Source organism: Papio anubis, chromosome 17 (genome assembly GCF_008728515.1).
Source record: "Papio anubis isolate 15944 chromosome 17, Panubis1.0, whole genome shotgun sequence".
Classification (NCBI taxonomy): Eukaryota; Metazoa; Chordata; class Mammalia; order Primates; family Cercopithecidae; genus Papio; species Papio anubis.
The window spans coordinates 34,415,914-34,435,280 of NC_044992.1; the positions used below are offsets into that span (position 1 = coordinate 34,415,914).

The following is a 19,367-nucleotide window of genomic DNA, read 5'->3' on the forward strand; positions in this document are numbered from 1 at the left end:
TATTTGTATTTTTAGTAGAGACGGGGTTTCACCATCTTGGTGGTCTTAGCTAGGTTGGTCTTGTACTCCTGACCTCGTGATCCACCTGCCTGGGCCTCCCAAAGTGCTGGCATTACAGATGTGAACCACCGTGCCTGGCCAAGAGAGAACCTCTCTTAACAGAGATGTATTTTCTTCTTTGTTTTCACATAGGCCAGTGTGAAACTAAGGGCCTGTCTCTTGTAGAACCTTACTGAGGGCTGTAAGAAGTTGGTAACACAATCCAACATCCTGAATTTTCCCCACCATCCTCCTAATGCAACAGCCTGCATAGTATATGGTCCCCATTCCCAGGTACATCAGCGTAACTCCTTGCTATCCGAAGTGTGGTCCATGGCTCAGCAGCAGTGGCATCACCTGGCATCCTAACAAGCCTGCATTCTCTCAGGAATGCAGACCGTTAGGAATGCAGACTCTCAGCTCCCACCAAATCAGGATCTTCATTTGAACAAGATCCCCAGGTGATTTTTTTGCACATTAAATTTCAACAGGCAGAGAAACCGGTTCTATTTCACAATCCTTAAACAGGATGGCTAACTTTCTAGCTCAGGATCAAGCCCTATCTCTTCAGCCAATTCCATCAAGTATAAGCCTGTTAATTGCAGGATGCCTACTTCCAGGCACACATTCTGTATTACTTAGCATGTGTTTGCTGCGTCCAGGTCACCAACAAACTAGCTCAAATTGGCTTAACTAACAAGGCAAATTTCAAATTGAATGCTGGCCACATGGATGGTGATTATACGATTTGTTCCATATTTGTGTTGCTGTTGTTGGTGTAATTTTTTTTAGTCGTGGTAAAATACATATAATATAAAAATTACCATCTTAACCATGTTTAAGTGTACTGTTCACTTTTGCCAAGTATCACATTGCTATGCAACCAATAATTGTTCCATATTTTTTGATCATTTGAAACAAACAAACAAACAAACAAACAAAAAACACCTCTAACAAGAATCCAGGGATAGGATGGACTTCAGGGTTGACTTACTTCAATGGGCCTGGCTTCCTTCACCCTACAGTTCTCCTGGCTTTGCCTCCTCTCAGCTTCAACTCCGTCCTTCCCTTGCAAGCAAAAGGGCACACAACCCTCTGCAGGGGAAGGCAGAGAATCTCACAGAAGAGAAAGAATAGCTTTCCCAGAAATCTTGGCAAGCCTTTTCTTACATCTCACTGGTCTGAATTGGAACATGTGCCTGTTCCTTAATTGGCAAAGAGATTTTATGGGTCATCAGATTATTGCTGTAGATAGATCACTTGGCTTTAGGGTGGAGAAGAGTTGGAGGGTAGGACTGGAGAGAGGAAGGTCAGGAGGCACCCTGTTGCAATGATGAAGGTAGGAACTAATGGTATCCTGGAACCAGGTAGTCCTGGTGGTCCTGGAGGTGGAGACAACAGCTTGGGGCCCACCAAGTGCGGGTACCCAGAAAGGTTGTCACACTGGCCCTTTGCCCTCACTGGTGGAGGGCAGCTGCCCCACGTGATGAGGCAAGGGGCCAACTGAACTGTTAACACATCACTGTCCGTGGACGGTGGGACTAAAGGAGCACTGTAACAACCCTCTGGGCCTTTGGGATTTTGGGCATCCTTAGTTGGGTGCCTCTGTAGGCCCTGCATGGAGGTTGCTCCTGTGTTGTCACTTGGAGTGGCTGATTGGACCCCACACTCACTCACTCATGTGCTCCCTCCTGCAAAAGGTTGAGCATGGTGGGCTGAGTAGAGGGGGTACCCCTGCCGTGAGTCCAGTGAAGGGGCTGAGAAAAATCCTGCGTCAGTTTTAATACAGTTGAGACAAAATACACCCATGCCCCAGCACGCAGCTTTGCATTTCCTGTTTCATCTGCCTGGAATGCTCATTCTCCAGATATCCACATGGCTCATTTCCTCACCATCTTTGAGTACTTGCTTAAATATCACAGTCTTAGTTAGTGTTTCCAGATTTCCCTTTTAAAAAATGTCAAACTCTTCTTTTTCTACAATACTTTTTTTTGCTTTTTTGAGACATGGTCTCGCTCTGTTGCACATGCTGGAGTGCAGTGGCATGACCATGGCTCACTGCAGCCTTAAACTCCTGCACTTAAGCAATCCTCCCACCTCAGCCTCCTGAGTAGCTACAACTATAGGCATGCACCATCATGCCTGGCTAATTTTTTTTTTTTTTTAATTTGTGTAGAGACAAGGTCTTGCCATGTTGCCTAAGCTGGTCTTGGCCTCAAGCAATCCTCTTGCCTGGGCCTCCCAAAGTGCTGGGATTACAGGCATGAGCTACTGTGTCTGGCCTTCCTCCCGTAATTCTTATTATCTTTGTTTTCTGTTGCTTATAACAGAATGCATGAAACTGGGTATCCTTATAAAGAAAAAGAGTTTCTTTCTCATAGTTCTAGAGGCTGAGAAGTCTAAGGTTGAGGGGCCACTCTGGTGAGGGCCTTCTTCCTGGAGGGGACTCTCCTTAGAGTGGTGCAGGGTATCACATGGCGAGGGGCTGAGCGTGCATGTGCCAGCTTAGGTCTCTCCTGGTTCCCCTCCCATGATAACCCATTAATCCATCAGTTCATTAATTCATTAATCCACATTGGGGATTAAGTTTCAACATGAGTTTTGGAAGACACATTCAAACCATAGCATTATTCTTCCTTACTTTATTTTTCTTCATGGAATTGACTGCCATATATTGTACTGTGTTTTACTTTTTTGTTTGTTTACTGTCTACCTACCCCAACCATAATGTAAATTTCATGAGGTCAGAGACTGTTTAGTATACTACATATTCCAAGACCATCAAAAAACAATTTTTTTAATAAATTAAGTGAATTAACTAATGAATTATGGCACTACCTCTTAACTACCACATCATGTAATCTCTGACAGGATTGCTGAGAATTCTTACTCAAAGCAATTTCAATGAACCACCTAATTTCAGTTCTAATAGCTGGAGCCAAATGATTCTTTTGAGACAAAAGCCAAAATCTTGACTTAATATTATTAGGTAAATATGAATGTATACTTTCAAAATCTCACTGATGATTTAGAAAAAGTCAGTGGGCTATAACGAGATCAAACTTGAAAGAATCTTATAGTTGGTGGAAAGTTCTGGAAAAAGAAAAGGAGAAGACTGGCTTATTAGAATTTGCTGAAGAGATTAATTTCTTTGTGATTTCCAGGAGAATACCCAATAATGGGAGGACCATGGAAGGTGAATTGTAAAATCCCTGCATTTCTAAAAAATTGAATCCTCTTCTTGGAGGGGGAGGAGCCATAGGAGCCAATATTATCAGTGTCCTACTATTTAGAACACTGCTATTGCCCCAAGTCTTGACACGTCACTGGAGACCTGAGCTAACCTATTGGACACTGTAGGGAAAACAGGGATGCCCAAGATAAAGCAATTAGTTATCAGAAGCTTAGTATGTTTCTTTGGAAAAGACATTTGAGATCTGGCTAGGATATACAAGTGACCTGCTTCAGAGGCTCAGTTCCTGGGTAATGCTGAACTGTTTTATTCTCCTACTGATTCTGGTAATGTCAACATGGTAGTCTCACTTGTTCTACCTGTTGACACACTGCCTGGAAGGGGCCTGGGAATAAGCAGGGATACTCATGATTTTAGTGCCCTAAGTTGGCCTAAGTTTAGCCCCACTCCCATCCAATGCTCCCTGGGGTCACCTCCCCAAAATGTACTTGTAGCAGATGCTGTTGGTGTCCTGTCAAGATCTTTACCAGCTGCTAAGTATGTTGACTGTTAACAGCACATACGCATACCCATATCAGGATTGTTCTTGGCTGATGGGAGTTACCTAGCCAAGAAGTGTCTAAGAGGTTTCATTTTGCTGCTTCTCTGGGAATCAATCAATTCTCCAAGGAGCCCTGATTCCTTTGTAGTGGAGAATGGTCTTTAGAAACCAAGGTCTGGGTACTAGGTACGCTCATTTCTATTGAGGAGTGACTGCTTCTGGGCTCTCTTAGTAGACAGAGCTAGAAGTTCCATGTGTGGATACTAACTCATGCATACACACACACACACACGTTTCTGACTCTGTCTTTTACATATATTTTTAAAATTTCTTTTTCTTTTTTTTTTTTTTTTTGTGATGGAGTCTTGCTCTGTTGCCCAAGCTGGAGTGCAGTGGCACGATCTCGGCTCACTGTAACCTCCACCTCCTGAGTTCAAGTGATTCCTGTGCCTTAGCCTCCCGAGTAGCTGGGATTACAGGCATGTACCCCAAACCTGGCTAATTTTTGTATTTTTAGTAGAGATGAGGTTTCACGATGTTGGCCAGGCTGGTCTTGAACTCCTGACCTCAGGTGATCCACCTGCCTCAGCCTCCCAAAGTGGTGGGATTACAGGCATGAGCCACCATGCCTGGCCTATTTATTATTATTATTTTTATTTCTTAAAAAAAAAAACTCAACCAAGTGGTATTTATACATATATTTTAAAATATCCATGAATTTTTACGCTACCTCCAACTCTGATCCAGCATCGCAGGGTCCATTCTTGCCTTCACCTCTTTCCTTATTTATAACTTCCTTCTCAGACACAGAAATGGTACTCATTATCTACCACATATTTGCTTATTTGTTTAGTGCTAGTACGTACATAAGGTAGCTTTAGAATTGCTCACTCAACTCCTCCAAGGAACAAATTTACCCACTAGAGTACAGTGTTTGTGGACTGTACCTTTCTGTCTTCATCCTTCAACTTTCAGCCAAAATAGTTTTCCAGAGTTACTTAGGTTGGCTTTTTGCTTCCTCACTCCCTTCAGCATGGTTAGGTGAGTCATCTATAACAGAGTCATTTGTCATAGTCTGCATTCCATTTTAAGTACCCCTCACAACTGGTAAATAGCTTAAAATTTACATACAGTAAAATTCGCTCACTGATACGTACTTCTGTAGGTTTTTAACAAATGCAACAAGTTGTTTAGCATCACCACAGATATAGAACAGTCTCATCATCCCTAAAATTCCCTTACACTGCCCTTTATACTCAATCCCTATCCCCACACCCAATCCTTGGCAACCACTGATCTATTTTCCATCTCTATAATTTTTCCTTTTTAAAGAATGCCGTATCGAATATATTGTATAGTATATAGTCTTTTATGTCTGGTTTCTTTCACTGAGCATAATGATTTTGAGATTCATCCATGTGGTTTTATGTAGCAGTAGTTACTTTGTTTTTATTATGGAGTAGTATTTCATTGTATAAATATTATGCAAAGTATACAATTTATTTAAACATTTACACATTGATGGACATTTGGACTGTTTCCCATTTTTACTATTATAAGTTGTTATGCACATTTACATATGGGCCTTTTTGTGGACACATATTGTCATTTTTCTTGAGTAAATACTTAGGAGTGAGATTGTTGGATTATATGGTATGTAAATGTTTCACTTTATAAGAAATTTCCAGTTTCCCAAAGTGGCTGTACTATTTTGCATTCTGATAAGTAATTATGAGAGTTTCAGTTGCTCCACATCCTCACCAGCATTTAGTATGGTCTAACTTTTAAATTTTAGCCATTGTAATAGGTGTGCTGTGGTATCTTATTGTGTTTTTAATATGTAATGTTCTGATGATTAATGATATCAAGTATCTTTTCCTGCGTTAATGTCATTCATATATATTCTCCGGTAAATTGTTCAAATCTTTTGACCATTTAAAAAATAAGATTGTTTGTATTATTATTACTGAGGTGTAAGACTATATATTCCAGATATAAGTCCTTTATCAGATAGGTGTTTTGCAAATATTTTACAGTGTGTCTTGTCTTTTTATTTTCTTGACAGTGTCATTCGAAGAAAAGAAGTTTTGCATTTTGATGACAATTGATTTTTTCTTCTATAGTTTGTACATTTTGAGTCCTAAGAAAATATTCACCGAACTCAGGATCTCAACGATCTGTCCCTATGTTTCTGTCTAGAAGTTTTATTGTTGTAACTATTACTTTTTAGGTCTATGATCCATTTTGCTTCAATTAATTAAATTGTGTAGGGTAAGGAGTTGAATTTTGTTGATCTTTGTATTTGTTTTGCTTATGGATTTATTATTCCAGCATTATTTGTAGAAAATGCTGTCCTTTCTCCATTGAATTACCTTGGGACCTTTGCCAAAAATTGATAGGCTATCTATGTACAGATCTATTTTGGACTCTTTTGTTTTTTTCTTTGAGACAGTCTTGCTCTGTCACCAGGCTGGTGTGCAGTGGTGTGATCTCGGCTCACTGCAGCCTGCCGGGTTCAAGCAAGTCTCCTGCCTCAGCCTCCGGAGTAGATGGGATTACAGGTGCATGCTGCCACGCCCAGCTAATATTTGTATTTTTAGTAGAGACAGGGTTTCACCATGTTGGCAAGAATGGCCTCGATCTTCTAATCTCTTGATCTTTCCACCTCAGCCTCCCAAAGTGCTGGGATTACAGGCGTGAGCCACATCGCTCAGCCTATTTTGGACTCGTTACACTGTTCCACCAATCTATATGTCTGTGTTTATGACAATACCACATTGTAGTGGTTACTGTACTTTTATATTGTCTAGAAATCAGGTCATATAAGTTCTTTTTTCTTTTTCAAAATTCTTTTAACCATGTAACTCCTTTGGATTTCCATGTAGATGTTGAGTCAGCCTGTCAATTCTACAAAGAAACCTGGTGGGATTTTTACTGAGATTTAGATCACCTTGAGGATAATTATTTTAATGATATAGATTCTTCCAATCCATGGACATGTTATAGTACTCTACTTTATCCAGGTCTTCATCTTACCAATGTTTTGACATTTTAAGTGTACAAGGCTTGCACATGTTTTGTTAATTTTCTGTTTTGTTCTTTTTGATGTTACTGTAAGTGGTTGTGATTTTTAAAATTCAAGTACAAATGGTTTGTTTCTAGCATATAGAAATACCATTGGTTTTTGTATATTGACCTTGTATTCTGTAACCCTATTAGTTCTGCTGGCATTTTTGTAGATTCTTTAGGATTGTTTAGGTTCATATTGTATGTAGATAAACAAAATTTTACTTCTTCCTTTTAAATTATGTTCACTGCAGCTTCAACCTCCTCGGCCCACGTGATCCTCCCACCTCAGCCTCCCAAGTAGCTGGCACCACAGGTATGCACCACCAAACCCGGCGAATTTTTTTATTTTTTATTTTTAGAGACAGGGTCTCCCTGTGTTGCCCCGGTGGGTCTAAACTCTTGGGTCTAAACTCCACTGTGCCTGGCCCAAGCCATTCTTGGTATCAGGGTACAAACTCCTTTGAGAATCTGATAAAAGCTATGAACTCTTTCTAGAAAAATCCCCCATTCAGAATTCTAGGGTAAGGATTCATAGACTTCTTGAATCCCACTCATGGACCTCAGTTTTAAGAATCCTGGTTCATGCAAATCAAGACCACAGTGTGATACCATCTCACACCAGTCAGAATGGCAATCACTAAAAAGTCAGGAAGATTGTGGTGAGGCTGTGGAGAAATAGGAACACTTTTACACTGTTGGTGGGAATATAAATTAGTTCAACCATTGTGGAAGACAGAGTGGGTATTCCTCAAGGATCTAGAACCAGAAATACCATTTGACCCAGCAATCCTATTACTGGGTATATACCCAAAGAAATACAAGTCATTCTACTATAAAGACACATGCACATGTATGTTTATTGGAGCACTAATTACAATATTAAATACATGGAACCAGCCCAAATGCCCATCAGTAATAGACTAGATAAAGAAAATGTGGTACATATATACCATGGAATACTATGCAGCCATGAAAAGGAATGAGATCATGTCCTTTTCAGGGACTTGGATGAAACTGGAAGCCATCATCCTCAGCAAACAAACACAGGAACAGAAAATCAAACACTGCATGTTTTCATTCATAAGTGGGAGTTGAACAATGAGAACACATGGACACAGGGAGGGGAACAACACACACTGGGGCCTGTCACAGAGTGGGGGGCAAGGGGAGGGAGAGCATTAGGACAAATAACTAATGCATTCGGGGCTTAAAACCTAGGTGATGGGTTGATAGGTGCAGCAAACCACCATGGCACATGTATACCTATGTAACAAACCTGCACTTTCTGTAGATGTATTCTGGAACTTAAAAGTAAAAAAAAAAAAAAAAAAAAAAAACCATCCTGACACATGCTACAATATGGATTAGGTATCTAAAGTAGTCAAATTTCATAGAGAGAAAATGTAGAATGGTAGTTGCCAGGGGCTGGAAGAGGGGGATCAGGAGTTACTGTTTAACGGGAACAGAGTTTCAATTTTCAAAAATAAGAAAGTAGTGGTAATGGATGGTGATGATGGTTGCAAAACAATGTACTTAAGACCAATAAACTGAATATTTAAACATAAAAGGATCCTGATTCATAGAAATCAGTAAACAAAATATGAAAACTTAGTTTACCTATATAAAAATAATACTAATTATGGTTGCTTACTTGACAAATAGCTTATATCTCCATACCATGTGATATAGAAACTATTTTGCATATAATTATGTCAGATTAGCTTTGTTGTACATTGGATTTGGTTATAAAATTAAACTAGAATCAAGCTCCACTTTATCAGCTGTTGTGCATGTGGCACAGATTGCCTACTCACAAAAGGAAACATTAGAGAGACCATTTCTTAGGAGCTAGAAAGATGCCTTTTTAAAAATCTGTTAAAATTATTATTTTCCAGGTTAGAAATGTGTGCATTTATAGAATAAATTAGTAGGTGAGAAGCCATGAGGCAAAGTGGAAGGTGGTTAGGCTTCAAAAGACAGAAGAACTTGGGCTGGAATCCTAGTACTTTCACCACTTCCAAGTTTAGCAAGTCCTTTAAACCCTGGCCTTCACGAACTTCACTCTTAAAGTGAACAAAAATACCTTCTTGAGAGGCTTCTACAAGGATTTGGGACAATGAAAACAAAGTGCTGAAGCTGTACTAGATCCTAAATAAATGGTGCTATTTATGGTGAGTTGGTGTTACACAACTAGTGGCTATGGCACCCAGAGCTTCCAATGCCAAATCATCAAACTGGCATGAGATTCCTGAGTTCAGGGGACAATTGCTTACTTTGTTGGAGGAGGACCAGATGTGAAAAAGCCTGATAAATGTTGACATTCCCAAGGCGCCAGGGCGCCAGACGTGAGGTTACAGCATGTCCTTCCTTTGCTAGTCCAACGAAGCATGACTTCTTAATGTCACATTTTTGGCTTTTCAGGAAGCCCGTGCAGTATCTAAAGTGGTTTAATGATCCAAAACTAACACACACAAGGTAAGAACTAGTTCAATAATAACATCTTTTCCTTCCTTACTGTTGACTTCCTTGTTTTTTCTTTCTTTGTTCAGTGAATATCAACACAAAGACTAATAAATCTTCTGACACACTTTTTTGTCCTCCAAGAATGTATTTTCTTGTTTGGCTAAGGGCCATCACCTTCCCTGACTCCTTTGGGAATAATGGGTGCATTTCTTACAGTTACATCCACCGATTTTCAGGCCAAAGTTTTCATGCGTTCAGTGGAAGGCACTGTGGCATGGTGGAAAAGGTAGAGGGCGAAGACTCAGATCACCTGGTCTCCATCATCATTTCTGCATCTGGCTATATGAGGTGGGCTGATGGCTGTGCCAGTTTCCTCATTTGCACCGCGCACGAGGTCCCGCTTTGGGTGAGCTTTTCTCGCATACATGGTAAGCGGTGATTGGTAGGACCCCGGAGCCCTCTTGGGCGTTAGGCTTGGGCTGCACTTGCACTGGGTGGCCTACTGCGACTGTGGCGCCGTGACGGGAACGGCGGGTTGCGCGCGCAGCACCTCCGTCGCCTCCCGATCCAGAGTCTCTGTTGCCAGGAAAACAGAGCGGCGCGCTTTCCGGCGTAGTCGCGGCGCGTCGCAGCTGTCATGGCGGAGACCGTCTGGAGCACTGACACCGGGGAGGCAGTGTATCGCTCCCGGGACCCCGTGCGCAACTTGCGCCTCCGGTAGTCACACCGCCCCAGCCCCGAGGCCCCATGGTTTTATGTCCTTAGATCATTCCAACCTGAACTCGGTGTTCCGAGGCCCCCACTTCTGCTTACAATCCCGACCACTTCTTCTCCGGGCTCCCCACTTTCACTATCCGTACCCCCATCCACTCACAGCCTCCAAGAACCCCTTACAGACCCACCCAAGTCCATTCACGTCCTTGTTGCTCCCAGTGTCTCAGAGCCCTGTGTCCCTAGTACACCCTCTCACCCTCACTCTTCCCCATAGGACCGCGCACCCACCCACCTCCTCTCCGTTGTCTGCACCCAGCACACCTTGGCAACCCCACCTCCTCCGTTTTGTTTCCCCAATCCTTGCTTTGTGTTCATCTCCTGGTTGCGTGTCTGGTAACAAATATTTTGGGCTTTTCTTGACAGGGTTCACCTGCAAAGAATCACATCAAGCAACTTTCTTCATTATCAGCCTGCTGCCGAGCTCTGGAAGGACCTCATAGACTTGGCCACTTTTAGGCCTCAGCCAACTGCCAGTGGGTGTTACGGTGATGATGTGCCATCTACTACTAATTCTGATACTAATCAGAATTGTGGCCAAATGTAGTGAGATAACAAGTACTATACTTCTGATACGTTATAGATTTGCCTGGCAATCTACATTCTATTTGTGGCATTTTTAAAAGAGAAAACGTGTCCCAAACTCTAAATACACATATAAACACTTTAAAAAACAATTTTTAAACTGGGGACTGCTTGAAAAATATACATGTAATGTGCATATGAAGATCAACTATATTCTTGTGGTTTTCCTTATCTGGGGGTTTTCCTTATCTAGGAAACCGAAAGAATGAGGAGGAGAGGACAGAGTGGTTGTGTCAGGTCACTAGTCTGTCTGCCTTTATTGTTTCTCTTTCTGTTCAGAGCTGTTCCTGGGCAAGGGTGTGGGCTTGCGGGTTGTGAAACATGTGTCTCTGAAAAAGGCATACTCCGCCAGCCAAGAGTGTATTAGATTAGATTTGTTTTCTTTGTTTTTGTTTGTGTTTTGTTTTGAGACAGAATCTCATTCTGTTACTCAGGCTGGAGTGCAGTGGTATGATCATAGCTCACTGTAAACCTTGGTCTCCCAGGCTCAAGCCATCCTCCTGCCTCAGCCTCCCAAGTAGCTGGGACTACAGGCTCACACCATTACACTCGGCTGATTTTTTAAAAGTTTTAGTAGAGAAAAGGTCTTGCTATGTTGTCCAGGCTGGTCTCAAACTCGTGGGCCCAAGTGATCCTTCCACCTTAGCCTCCCAAAATGTTGAGATTACAGGCGCGAGTCACTGCGTCCAGCCAGAGTTGTTTCTGTTAAAAAATCATTTATTTGCCTTCACTGTCCTCTCCTGACACTTGGCCTCCTAAATTTCAGTGTTTGTGATACTACATATATGGCTTTAGAAATAGTAAAGATAAAAATGCCAGGGTTATTTTCTAGCAAACGCAGACAGTTTGGACTGCGGAAGGGCTGGCTATTCAGCTTATATCTAAATTTCAGTTTCTTTTTTTTTTTTGAGACGGAGTCTCGCTCTGTCGCCCAGGCTGGAGTGCAGTGGCCGGATCTCAGCTCACTGCAAGCTCCGCCTCCTGGGTCTACGCCATTCTCCTGCCTCAGCCTCCCGAGTAGCTGGGACTACAGGCGCCCGCCACCTCGCCTGGCTAGTTTTTTGTATTTTTTAGTAGAGACGGGGTTTCACCATGTTAGCCAGGCTGGTCTCGATCTCCTGACCTCGTGATCTGCCCGTCTCGGCCTCCCAAAGTGCTGAGATTACAGGCTTGAGCCACCGCGCCCGGCCCCTAAATTTCAGTTTCTTATATCCAGTTAGATTAGATATTTCCTGGAGGAGGCTGGGCGCGGTGGCCCACACCTGTAATCCCAGCACTCTGGGCGGCCAGGGCAGGTGGATCACCTGAAGTCAGGAGTTCAAGATCAGCCTGGCTAACATGGCAAAACCCCATCTCTACTGAAAATACAAAAATTTGCCAGGTTGGTGGCGTGTGCCTGTAATCCCAGCTACTTGGGAAGCTGAGGCAGGAGAATCGTTAAACCCAGGAGACGGAGGTTGCAGTGAGCTGAAACAGTGCCACTGCACTCCAGCCTGGGTGACAGAGTGAGACTCCATCCACCCCACCCCCAAAAAAATTCCTGGAGGGTATTTTCTTTTACTCAAATTAGAGTAGTGATTAAGACTTCTTGGGTTCTAATCTTGGCTTCTACTCATACTAACTCTTTTTTTTTTTTTTTTTTTTTTTTAGACGGAGTCTCACTCTGTAGCCCAGGCTGGAGTGCAGTGGCCGGATCTCAGCTCACTGCAAGCTCCGCCTCCCGGGTTCACGCCATTCTCCGGCCTCAGCCTCCCGAGTAGCTGGGACTACAGGCGCCCGCCATCTCGCCCGGCTATTTTTTGTATTTCTTAGTAGAGACGGGGTTTCACTGTGTTCGCCAGGATGGTCTCGATCTCCTGACCTCGTGATCCGCCCATCTCGGCCTCCCAAAGTGCTGGGATTACAGGCTTGAGCCACCGCGCCCGGCCCATACTAACTCTTATATACAGCCTCTCTAGCATTTCTCTAGGTTGAGTGCTTAATAAATTGCTGAATTCCAGCTGGTTTTTGTGGCAAATATAAGAATAGGAACTCTGGTTATAATCAACCACAGAGCAAGAAGTGGTGCTGGTTCAGCTCAAGCATTTGACTCACTCTGTTGTCTTTGGAGGTGGACACCGCCCAGAGGAAGACGAAGAGGAGGAGATTGTGATTGGGTGGCAGGAGAAGCTCTTTAGCCAGGTGAGCCAGTGTCTTTTGTCTGCTCTATCTGTTCCACCAGGTCTGCCTCCACATGACTGGTGATACATATTGCCAAAGTGATTTCCAGACAGGTTGTAACGGTTTATACTTCGCCCTGTTGTGTTTAAAGGGCAGTGTAACAGGGATTGCCACTACTCAGTTTTATGATTCTGGGTGAGGCACTTTTCATCTCTGGGCTATATGCCATCTGTAATCACAGATTTGGATTAGACTATCAGTCTGGTTCCTTTTAGGGCTAATGTTCTTGGTTCCCCTACCATCCATTAATTTAGTGTTGGTTATGAAAACGTGTCAGATAGCATCAGCTCTGTAGAACTGATTTGATTAAATGTTACAGAAGCAAAAGTTTGCTGTATTATAATGATGTACACATCTCTGTTTCCTTATGGTAACCTCAGTTTGAAGTAGATCTGTACCAAAATGAAGCAGCCTGTCAGAGTCCTTTGGATTATCAGTACCGTCAGGAGATCCTGAAGCTGGAGAATTCAGGTGGCAAGAAGAACCGACGAATCTTTACCTACACTGACTCTGATAGATACACCAATTTGGAGGAGGTATTGTTCTTTCCAGGGTCTCATAGCTTCCCTCTTTTCTTCCTCTAGCTTTTTTGCCTCACTGGATTCTTGTGTTATGTCAGAAGCCTAGTAAGGGGAGACAGGTAGCCTGTCTAGGAACCGCTGTGAGCTGCTGCTGCTGGCAGCCAGCCTGCAATAGAATGGGCACAGTCTACAGGTGGTGAGGCTGCTGCTCCCTTCTCTGCCTGCTGGAGGGCCTGGAGGAGCTGCCAGTTCTCTGATTATACACTTGCAGAGTGCATACTGGGAGAAGTAACCATTGGGCTTGACTTCCTCCATGCATCATGAAAAAAGACAGGTGGTGGAGTCTGGAACAATCTAGATAAAATTCATCAGGGGATTTGGCCCAAACTCTGAGTATATGGGTTTGAAGAAGAGTTCAGTATAGCTGTGGAAAATGACTTATGTCCTCAATTTGCCAATGACAAAAATACCCTTGTGACCTTGTTTTGCATTTTCTTCAATCACTGCATTTCAGTTGCTTCTGTCTTCTCAGTAAGATTTTAAACTCCTTGAGGGTACAGCCTATATTTTTTTATTTTTGTCTATGACTCTGTAGGGCTCTGCAAGGAACAGGTATTCAATAAATGTTTTTGAAAGATTGACATGCTTTCATTAGCAGAGCTGTGGATTGATAACATTAGCTGGTCATGGTGGCATGTACCTGTAGTCCTGGCTCCTTGGGAAGCTGAGGTGGGAGGATCACTTGAGCCCAGGAGTTGAAGGTTGCAGTGAGCTATGATAGCAGCACTGCACACTGCAGCCTGGGTGAGACACTGTCTCTTTAAAAAATAATATCAATTAAATTAACTTTGGGTTGTCTGTTTTGGAAAAGCAGATGAAAATGCAGTTGGTGCTCAGTTACCATGTGAGGATTTCCCACAAAATACTTGTATCCCATTTGGCATTTTCTAACCACCTTGTTTAACTTCAACATCTACCAAGCAAACTAACCCAACGTTTTGTTGGTTTGTGCTCAGAGAATGCAGACTGATTTTAATATTAACATAAATAACTCATTTTTAAAATCCAAAGGCACACCACGATGTGGTAGAAATCTTCTTTGGGTTGTTTGGCCACTGCTTCCTCCGTTAGCATGTATAATTGTGAGGTGGCGGAACCTGCAGGGTTGAGGTCCTGGATGAGGTTTCAGAAGGAAGACTTCCCTTCAGGTACTTGGCCCCATGTGGCCCTGACCAGATGGCTTACGCAGGGCTACTTGCTTTTCCCAGCACTGTCAGAGAATGACCACTGCAGCCAGCGAGGTGCCTTCATTCTTGGTTGAGCGAATGGCAAACGTCAGGCGGCGCCGGCAGGACAGACGAGGGATGTGAGTGTGGGCATGGGATGGGGGGCAAGCTTTTATTTTTTATTTCCTAAAGTTGCGTAGTTTTGCATTTTTATCAGTGGTTATATATAGTATTCAAGTATTACTTTATGATTAATTTAAAAAATAAATATGCTCGGGTGCAATGGCTCACACCTGTAATCCCAGCACTTTGGGAGGCCGAGGCGGGTGGATCACCTGAGGTCGGGATTTCAAGACCAGCCTGACCAACATGGAGAAACCCCATCTCTACTAAAAATACAAAATTAGCCAGGCGTGGTGGCGCGTGCCTGTAATCCCAGCTACTCGGGAGGCTGAGGCAGGAGAATCACTTGAACCCAGGAGGCGGAGGTTGTGGTGAGCCGAGATCGCGTCACTGCACTCCAGGCTGGGCAAAAAGAGCAAAACTCCATCTCAAAAAAAATAAATAAATAAAAATAAATGAAAATATAAAATGTCTTCCTCACTCTTCATGTGGACATTTTTCCAAAGTGCCTCAGAGAGAGGGAAGGGATGTCATTTCTGTTTGTCAAATATTTTGACTCTTAAAAAACAAAACAAAGCAGTTTGTCCACCAGCTCAAACTTCCCATTCTGCCATGGCTCTCCACTGGGGTGTGCTCCATTGGGGTGTGCCAAGGAAGTGACTTTTTTGTGGTGTCTCCCAGGGAGGGCGGCATCCTCAAGTCACGCCTTGTCACCTGGGAGCCCTCAGAAGAGTTCGTCAGGAACAACCACGTCATTAACACCCCTCTTCAGACAATGCACATCATGGCAGATCTGGGGCCCTATAAAAAGTGAGTGGCGCTTCTCACTGCCAGCTTAGAGCCTCATTCTTTTCTCCTCTCACCAGCTCTCCCCTTCCTGTTATTATCATCCTGGGTTATAGGGGAGGGAGGGACTTTTTCTTCGTTTTGTTCTTAGTTGCGAGTGAAACTTCTCGCTGCCACCTCAGATCCTCATCCTCTTCTCCTCTCACCAGCTATCCCCTTCCTCTTATCATCCTGCATTAAAGAAGAGGGAGGACTTTTTCTTCCTTTTTTTCTTAGTTGTACGTGGAAGAAAGTTTTACCATGACAGCTCTCCCTATAGCCTCTGTTCTCTCCCCTGAAGTGGGCTCAGTGTCTCTTCCTCTTTCCCTGGAGGACCATTGACCTCAACCTTGGTGTTTTCCTGATTTCTAGGCTTGGCTATAAGAAGTATGAACACGTCCTGTGTACTCTGAAGGTGGATAGCAATGGTGTGATCACAGTAAAGCCTGACTTCACGGGCCTCAAAGGACCCTACAGGTAAGGAGAGGAAGAAAGTGGTAGTGGAGACTGACATTCCTTCCCTCGATTGCACTTCTTGTCCCTAGTCAACTAGACTGTCAGAAAGTCCTTCATCCGTTCTAACTTTTACATTCCCAGGCAATAGTTCGTATTCTGTTCCAAGTCATTGGCCTTAGGAAACCGGGAACTCCTTTCTCAGAAAATGTGCAACTGCACCAATTTGAAAGGTATCACTTCAGTGATACATTTAAGTGACAGTGATTCTCCGTGCTGCTGAATGTAGGACCTGACCAGAACCGAGTGGGGTGAACTCAGCCAGGCTTTTCCTGTGGGCTCACTGTTCCTCATCTCTGTATCTTGAAAATGACAGAAGTATAAATTAGAAATGATCTGGACCAACCTGTCCATTTTTCAGGTGAAAGAACTGGGTGGCAGGAATGTTGTGCCTTACGGTTTGACTATAACTTCAGGCCAGAAATGGGCCCAGAACCTATACTGTCTGAGTCTAGTCTGGTGCCCTCACTGCTTTATCCTTTTGTTTCTCTTTCCTGGTCATCAATACAGCCATTTTTATCATCATATACTTCAAGTGAGGTGTATGGCCCCTGATCGCTTTTCCCTGGGCTGGGAGCTATCCCCAGGCCCATCTCTCATTATTAGAGTCGCTCCTTTCTGTGGCTTTGACCTTACAGGATCGAGATGGAGGGAGAGAAGCAGGAGCTGTGGAAATATACGATCGACAATGTTTCCCCACTCGCACAGCCAGAGGAGGAGGAGCGGGAACGGCGTGTGTTCAAGGATGTGAGTGCGAGTTCATTCCAAGTATGGAAGGGATGAGCCTCAGTGCCTGGAGCTGCGACCGTTTCTGGACTTGATGTCAGCAGTTGCTTGGGAAAAGCCTTGCCCTTCATAGCGCCTTCTGACTTAGGCAGCATTGCTGACATATCAGAAGTTTTTGATCATATTATAATAATAACAATAACCATTTATTTGAGCATTTACCATGTTCTGTGCTAGGTACTTTGCATACCTTATTTCCTTTAGTCCTTACAACAACCCTTTGAGGTGAACACTTTTCTTATTACTACCTTATAAGTGGGGAAACCGAGATTGAGGAGCTAAGTAGTCTGCCCAAGGTTACATAGCTTGTAAGCGCGAGAGTCAGGATTCTGCCCCAGACCAGCTGACTCCAGGGCCTCTGCTTCACAGTAAAATGGCGGTGGGTCAGGTGCTTGTGCCTCCAGCTCTTGATGATCCTTCCCACTATTGCTTTTCTTCTTCTTCCCGTTCAGAACTGAACTTTGGTCTAGCTTGGGTTGCATCTTGAGTTTTGGTTTGGTTTGTTTCCTCAGCTTTATGGCCGGCACAAGGAGTATCTCAGCAGCCTCGTAGGCACTGACTTTGAGATGGTGAGTAGCTTGGCTTCCTGCAGCACTGTGAGCTGTGTTTAGCCGGAGCATTCTGACTGTGGATGAGTTACAGCACTTCTCTTAAAGGCCTCCAAGGTATACTCTACGGTGTGAAAAGGAAGTCAAAGAATAGCACATATAGTCCTTGTTATGTGTTTTGCAACATTGCATGTTGATAGAGAACTGTTAATGCCGAGAAAAAGGCCTGAAAGGCTACGCATATGCTGTGGGTGGCTTTTTTGGGGAGGGTGGGATTAGATGTGGTAGATGGGTAGTGGGTAGTGAGAGGGATATATCAGGGATTTTTGCTTTTTATTCCCTAAACTCAGGTAGTTTTGAATTTTTATCAGTGGTAATGTATTTATGTATTACTTTATAATTAATTTAGAAAATAAATATAAGGATGAAAAATGTCTTCTTCACCTTTCATGTGGATATTTTTTCAAAATACCTCATAGAGAGGCAGGGGTGCCATTTCTGTTTGTCACATATTTTGGCTCTTAAAAAATATAGGCCCAACGTGGTGGCTCATGACTATAATCCCAGCACTTTGTGAGACCAAAGTGGGAGGATCACTTGCCAGGAGTTTGAGACCAGCCTGGGCAACATAGTGAGACCACATCCCTACAAATATTAAAAAAAAAAAAAAAATTAGCAAGGCGTGGTGATACATGCCTGTAGTCCCAGCTATGCATGATGCTGAGGCAGCAGGATTGCTTGAGCCCAGAAGTTTGAGTTTGCACTGAGCTATGATCACACCACTGCATTCCAGCCTGGACAACAGATCAAGACCCTGTCTGAAAAAAAAAAGAAAGTGGTTTAGTTCAGCTATTCTGTCGTGCTGTTCTTTGTCTTTTCTCGTTCTAAGTGTTCCATCGCTAGACCTGGAAACAAGGATAGAATTACTGGTCTCCCTCTCTTTCTCTGAAAAATTAACCTTCACTGTTTCCATATTGCATAAGCAACAGATATGCAGTATTTAAAAGTTAGATAAGACAGATGCACAAATAATTAAAAAAGGAAACTCCCTGGTTTCTTGACCTCAGCTGTGTAAAGGGAACCGGGCATTCTGGCTTCCTATTGCACACCACAGGGCAGTTGCTGTTGCTTGGCTAATTTCCCATAGTGCATTGTCCTTACTGCCATTTAAATTATGTACTTTCCCCTTACATTATGTATCTTAGGAATGAAGGAAACAGATCTGTGGAGAAGTGTCAGGGTGGGGAGAAAGTGCAGTAGCGACACCCAGGGTCTGAGCCCCAGTGTCAGGTTGTCTGCAGATTTGTAGATGGGGCTGGAGGAGAAGTGCCAATTCCCTTCAGGCCTGCTGATCCTTTCCCACTTCTCTTCACCTTAGACTGTCCCAGGTGCCCTCCGGCTCTTTGTAAATGGAGAGGTAGGTAAGTGTCTTGCTAGCATAGATCTCTTAATGCTAAGGCACGTGCCTGGATGTAGCTGTGAATAGTCTCCTCCACCCTGGTAGAGGCCTTGTCTGCTGTACTTGGGAAACTCAGTGGTGAGTCTTTCCTGGAAATGCAGAGGGTTCCTGGCCCTCAAAAGACTTGCTCTCAGGGTGTGTTGGACCCTCAGGACTGGGTTGGGTGCTAAGGGTGGTAGGATAAAAAGCTAAAATAGCTTCCTGTTTTTTCTTAGTTTCAGCCCAAGGCTATGAGTATGACAATCTCTACGTCCACTTCTTTGTGGAATTGCCAACTACTCGTAAGTAATATTCTTAAGTCTCTCTTTTATACCCATTCAGACAGATGTAGAGGCATTTGGTCAGGCTTCCTTTCCCACTCCTCTGCTGAAACTGTTACTGTTCTTTTCAAGGTTGTAGATCACATCCACTTTGCCAAACCCAGTGGGAACTTTCCTGCTTTCACCTCGCTTGACCTTCCTGAAGCATTTGCCAGAGCCCACTGT

At 43.4% G+C, this 19,367-nt stretch overlaps 1 protein-coding gene across 6 annotated transcripts in view; it reads left to right on the forward strand.

Moving 5' to 3' along the window:
* MKS1 (MKS transition zone complex subunit 1) overlaps window positions 1–19,367 on the forward strand; it is a 44,557-nt gene that overhangs the window by 20,812 nt on the left and 4,378 nt on the right. For 4 of the 6 annotated variants that reach the window (XM_021929092.2, XM_021929091.2, XM_021929088.2 and 1 more), the window contains 13 exons: window positions 7,094–7,155; window positions 9,264–9,317; window positions 9,522–10,022; window positions 10,443–10,552; window positions 12,772–12,842; window positions 13,262–13,417; window positions 14,671–14,768; window positions 15,433–15,561; window positions 15,949–16,053; window positions 16,728–16,836; window positions 17,388–17,444; window positions 18,802–18,844; window positions 19,098–19,163. In XM_021929092.2, coding sequence (XP_021784784.2) covers window positions 9,943–10,022; window positions 10,443–10,552; window positions 12,772–12,842; window positions 13,262–13,417; window positions 14,671–14,768; window positions 15,433–15,561; window positions 15,949–16,053; window positions 16,728–16,836; window positions 17,388–17,444; window positions 18,802–18,844; window positions 19,098–19,163 — 1,024 coding nt within the window. In that variant the 5' untranslated portion in view covers window positions 7,094–7,155; window positions 9,264–9,317; window positions 9,522–9,942. The remainder of the gene's footprint in view (window positions 1–7,093; window positions 7,156–9,263; window positions 9,318–9,521; window positions 10,023–10,442; window positions 10,553–12,771; window positions 12,843–13,261; window positions 13,418–14,670; window positions 14,769–15,432; window positions 15,562–15,948; window positions 16,054–16,727; window positions 16,837–17,387; window positions 17,445–18,801; window positions 18,845–19,097; window positions 19,164–19,367) is intronic. The other 2 variants (XM_021929090.2, XM_003912805.5) reach the window with 2 other exon arrangements.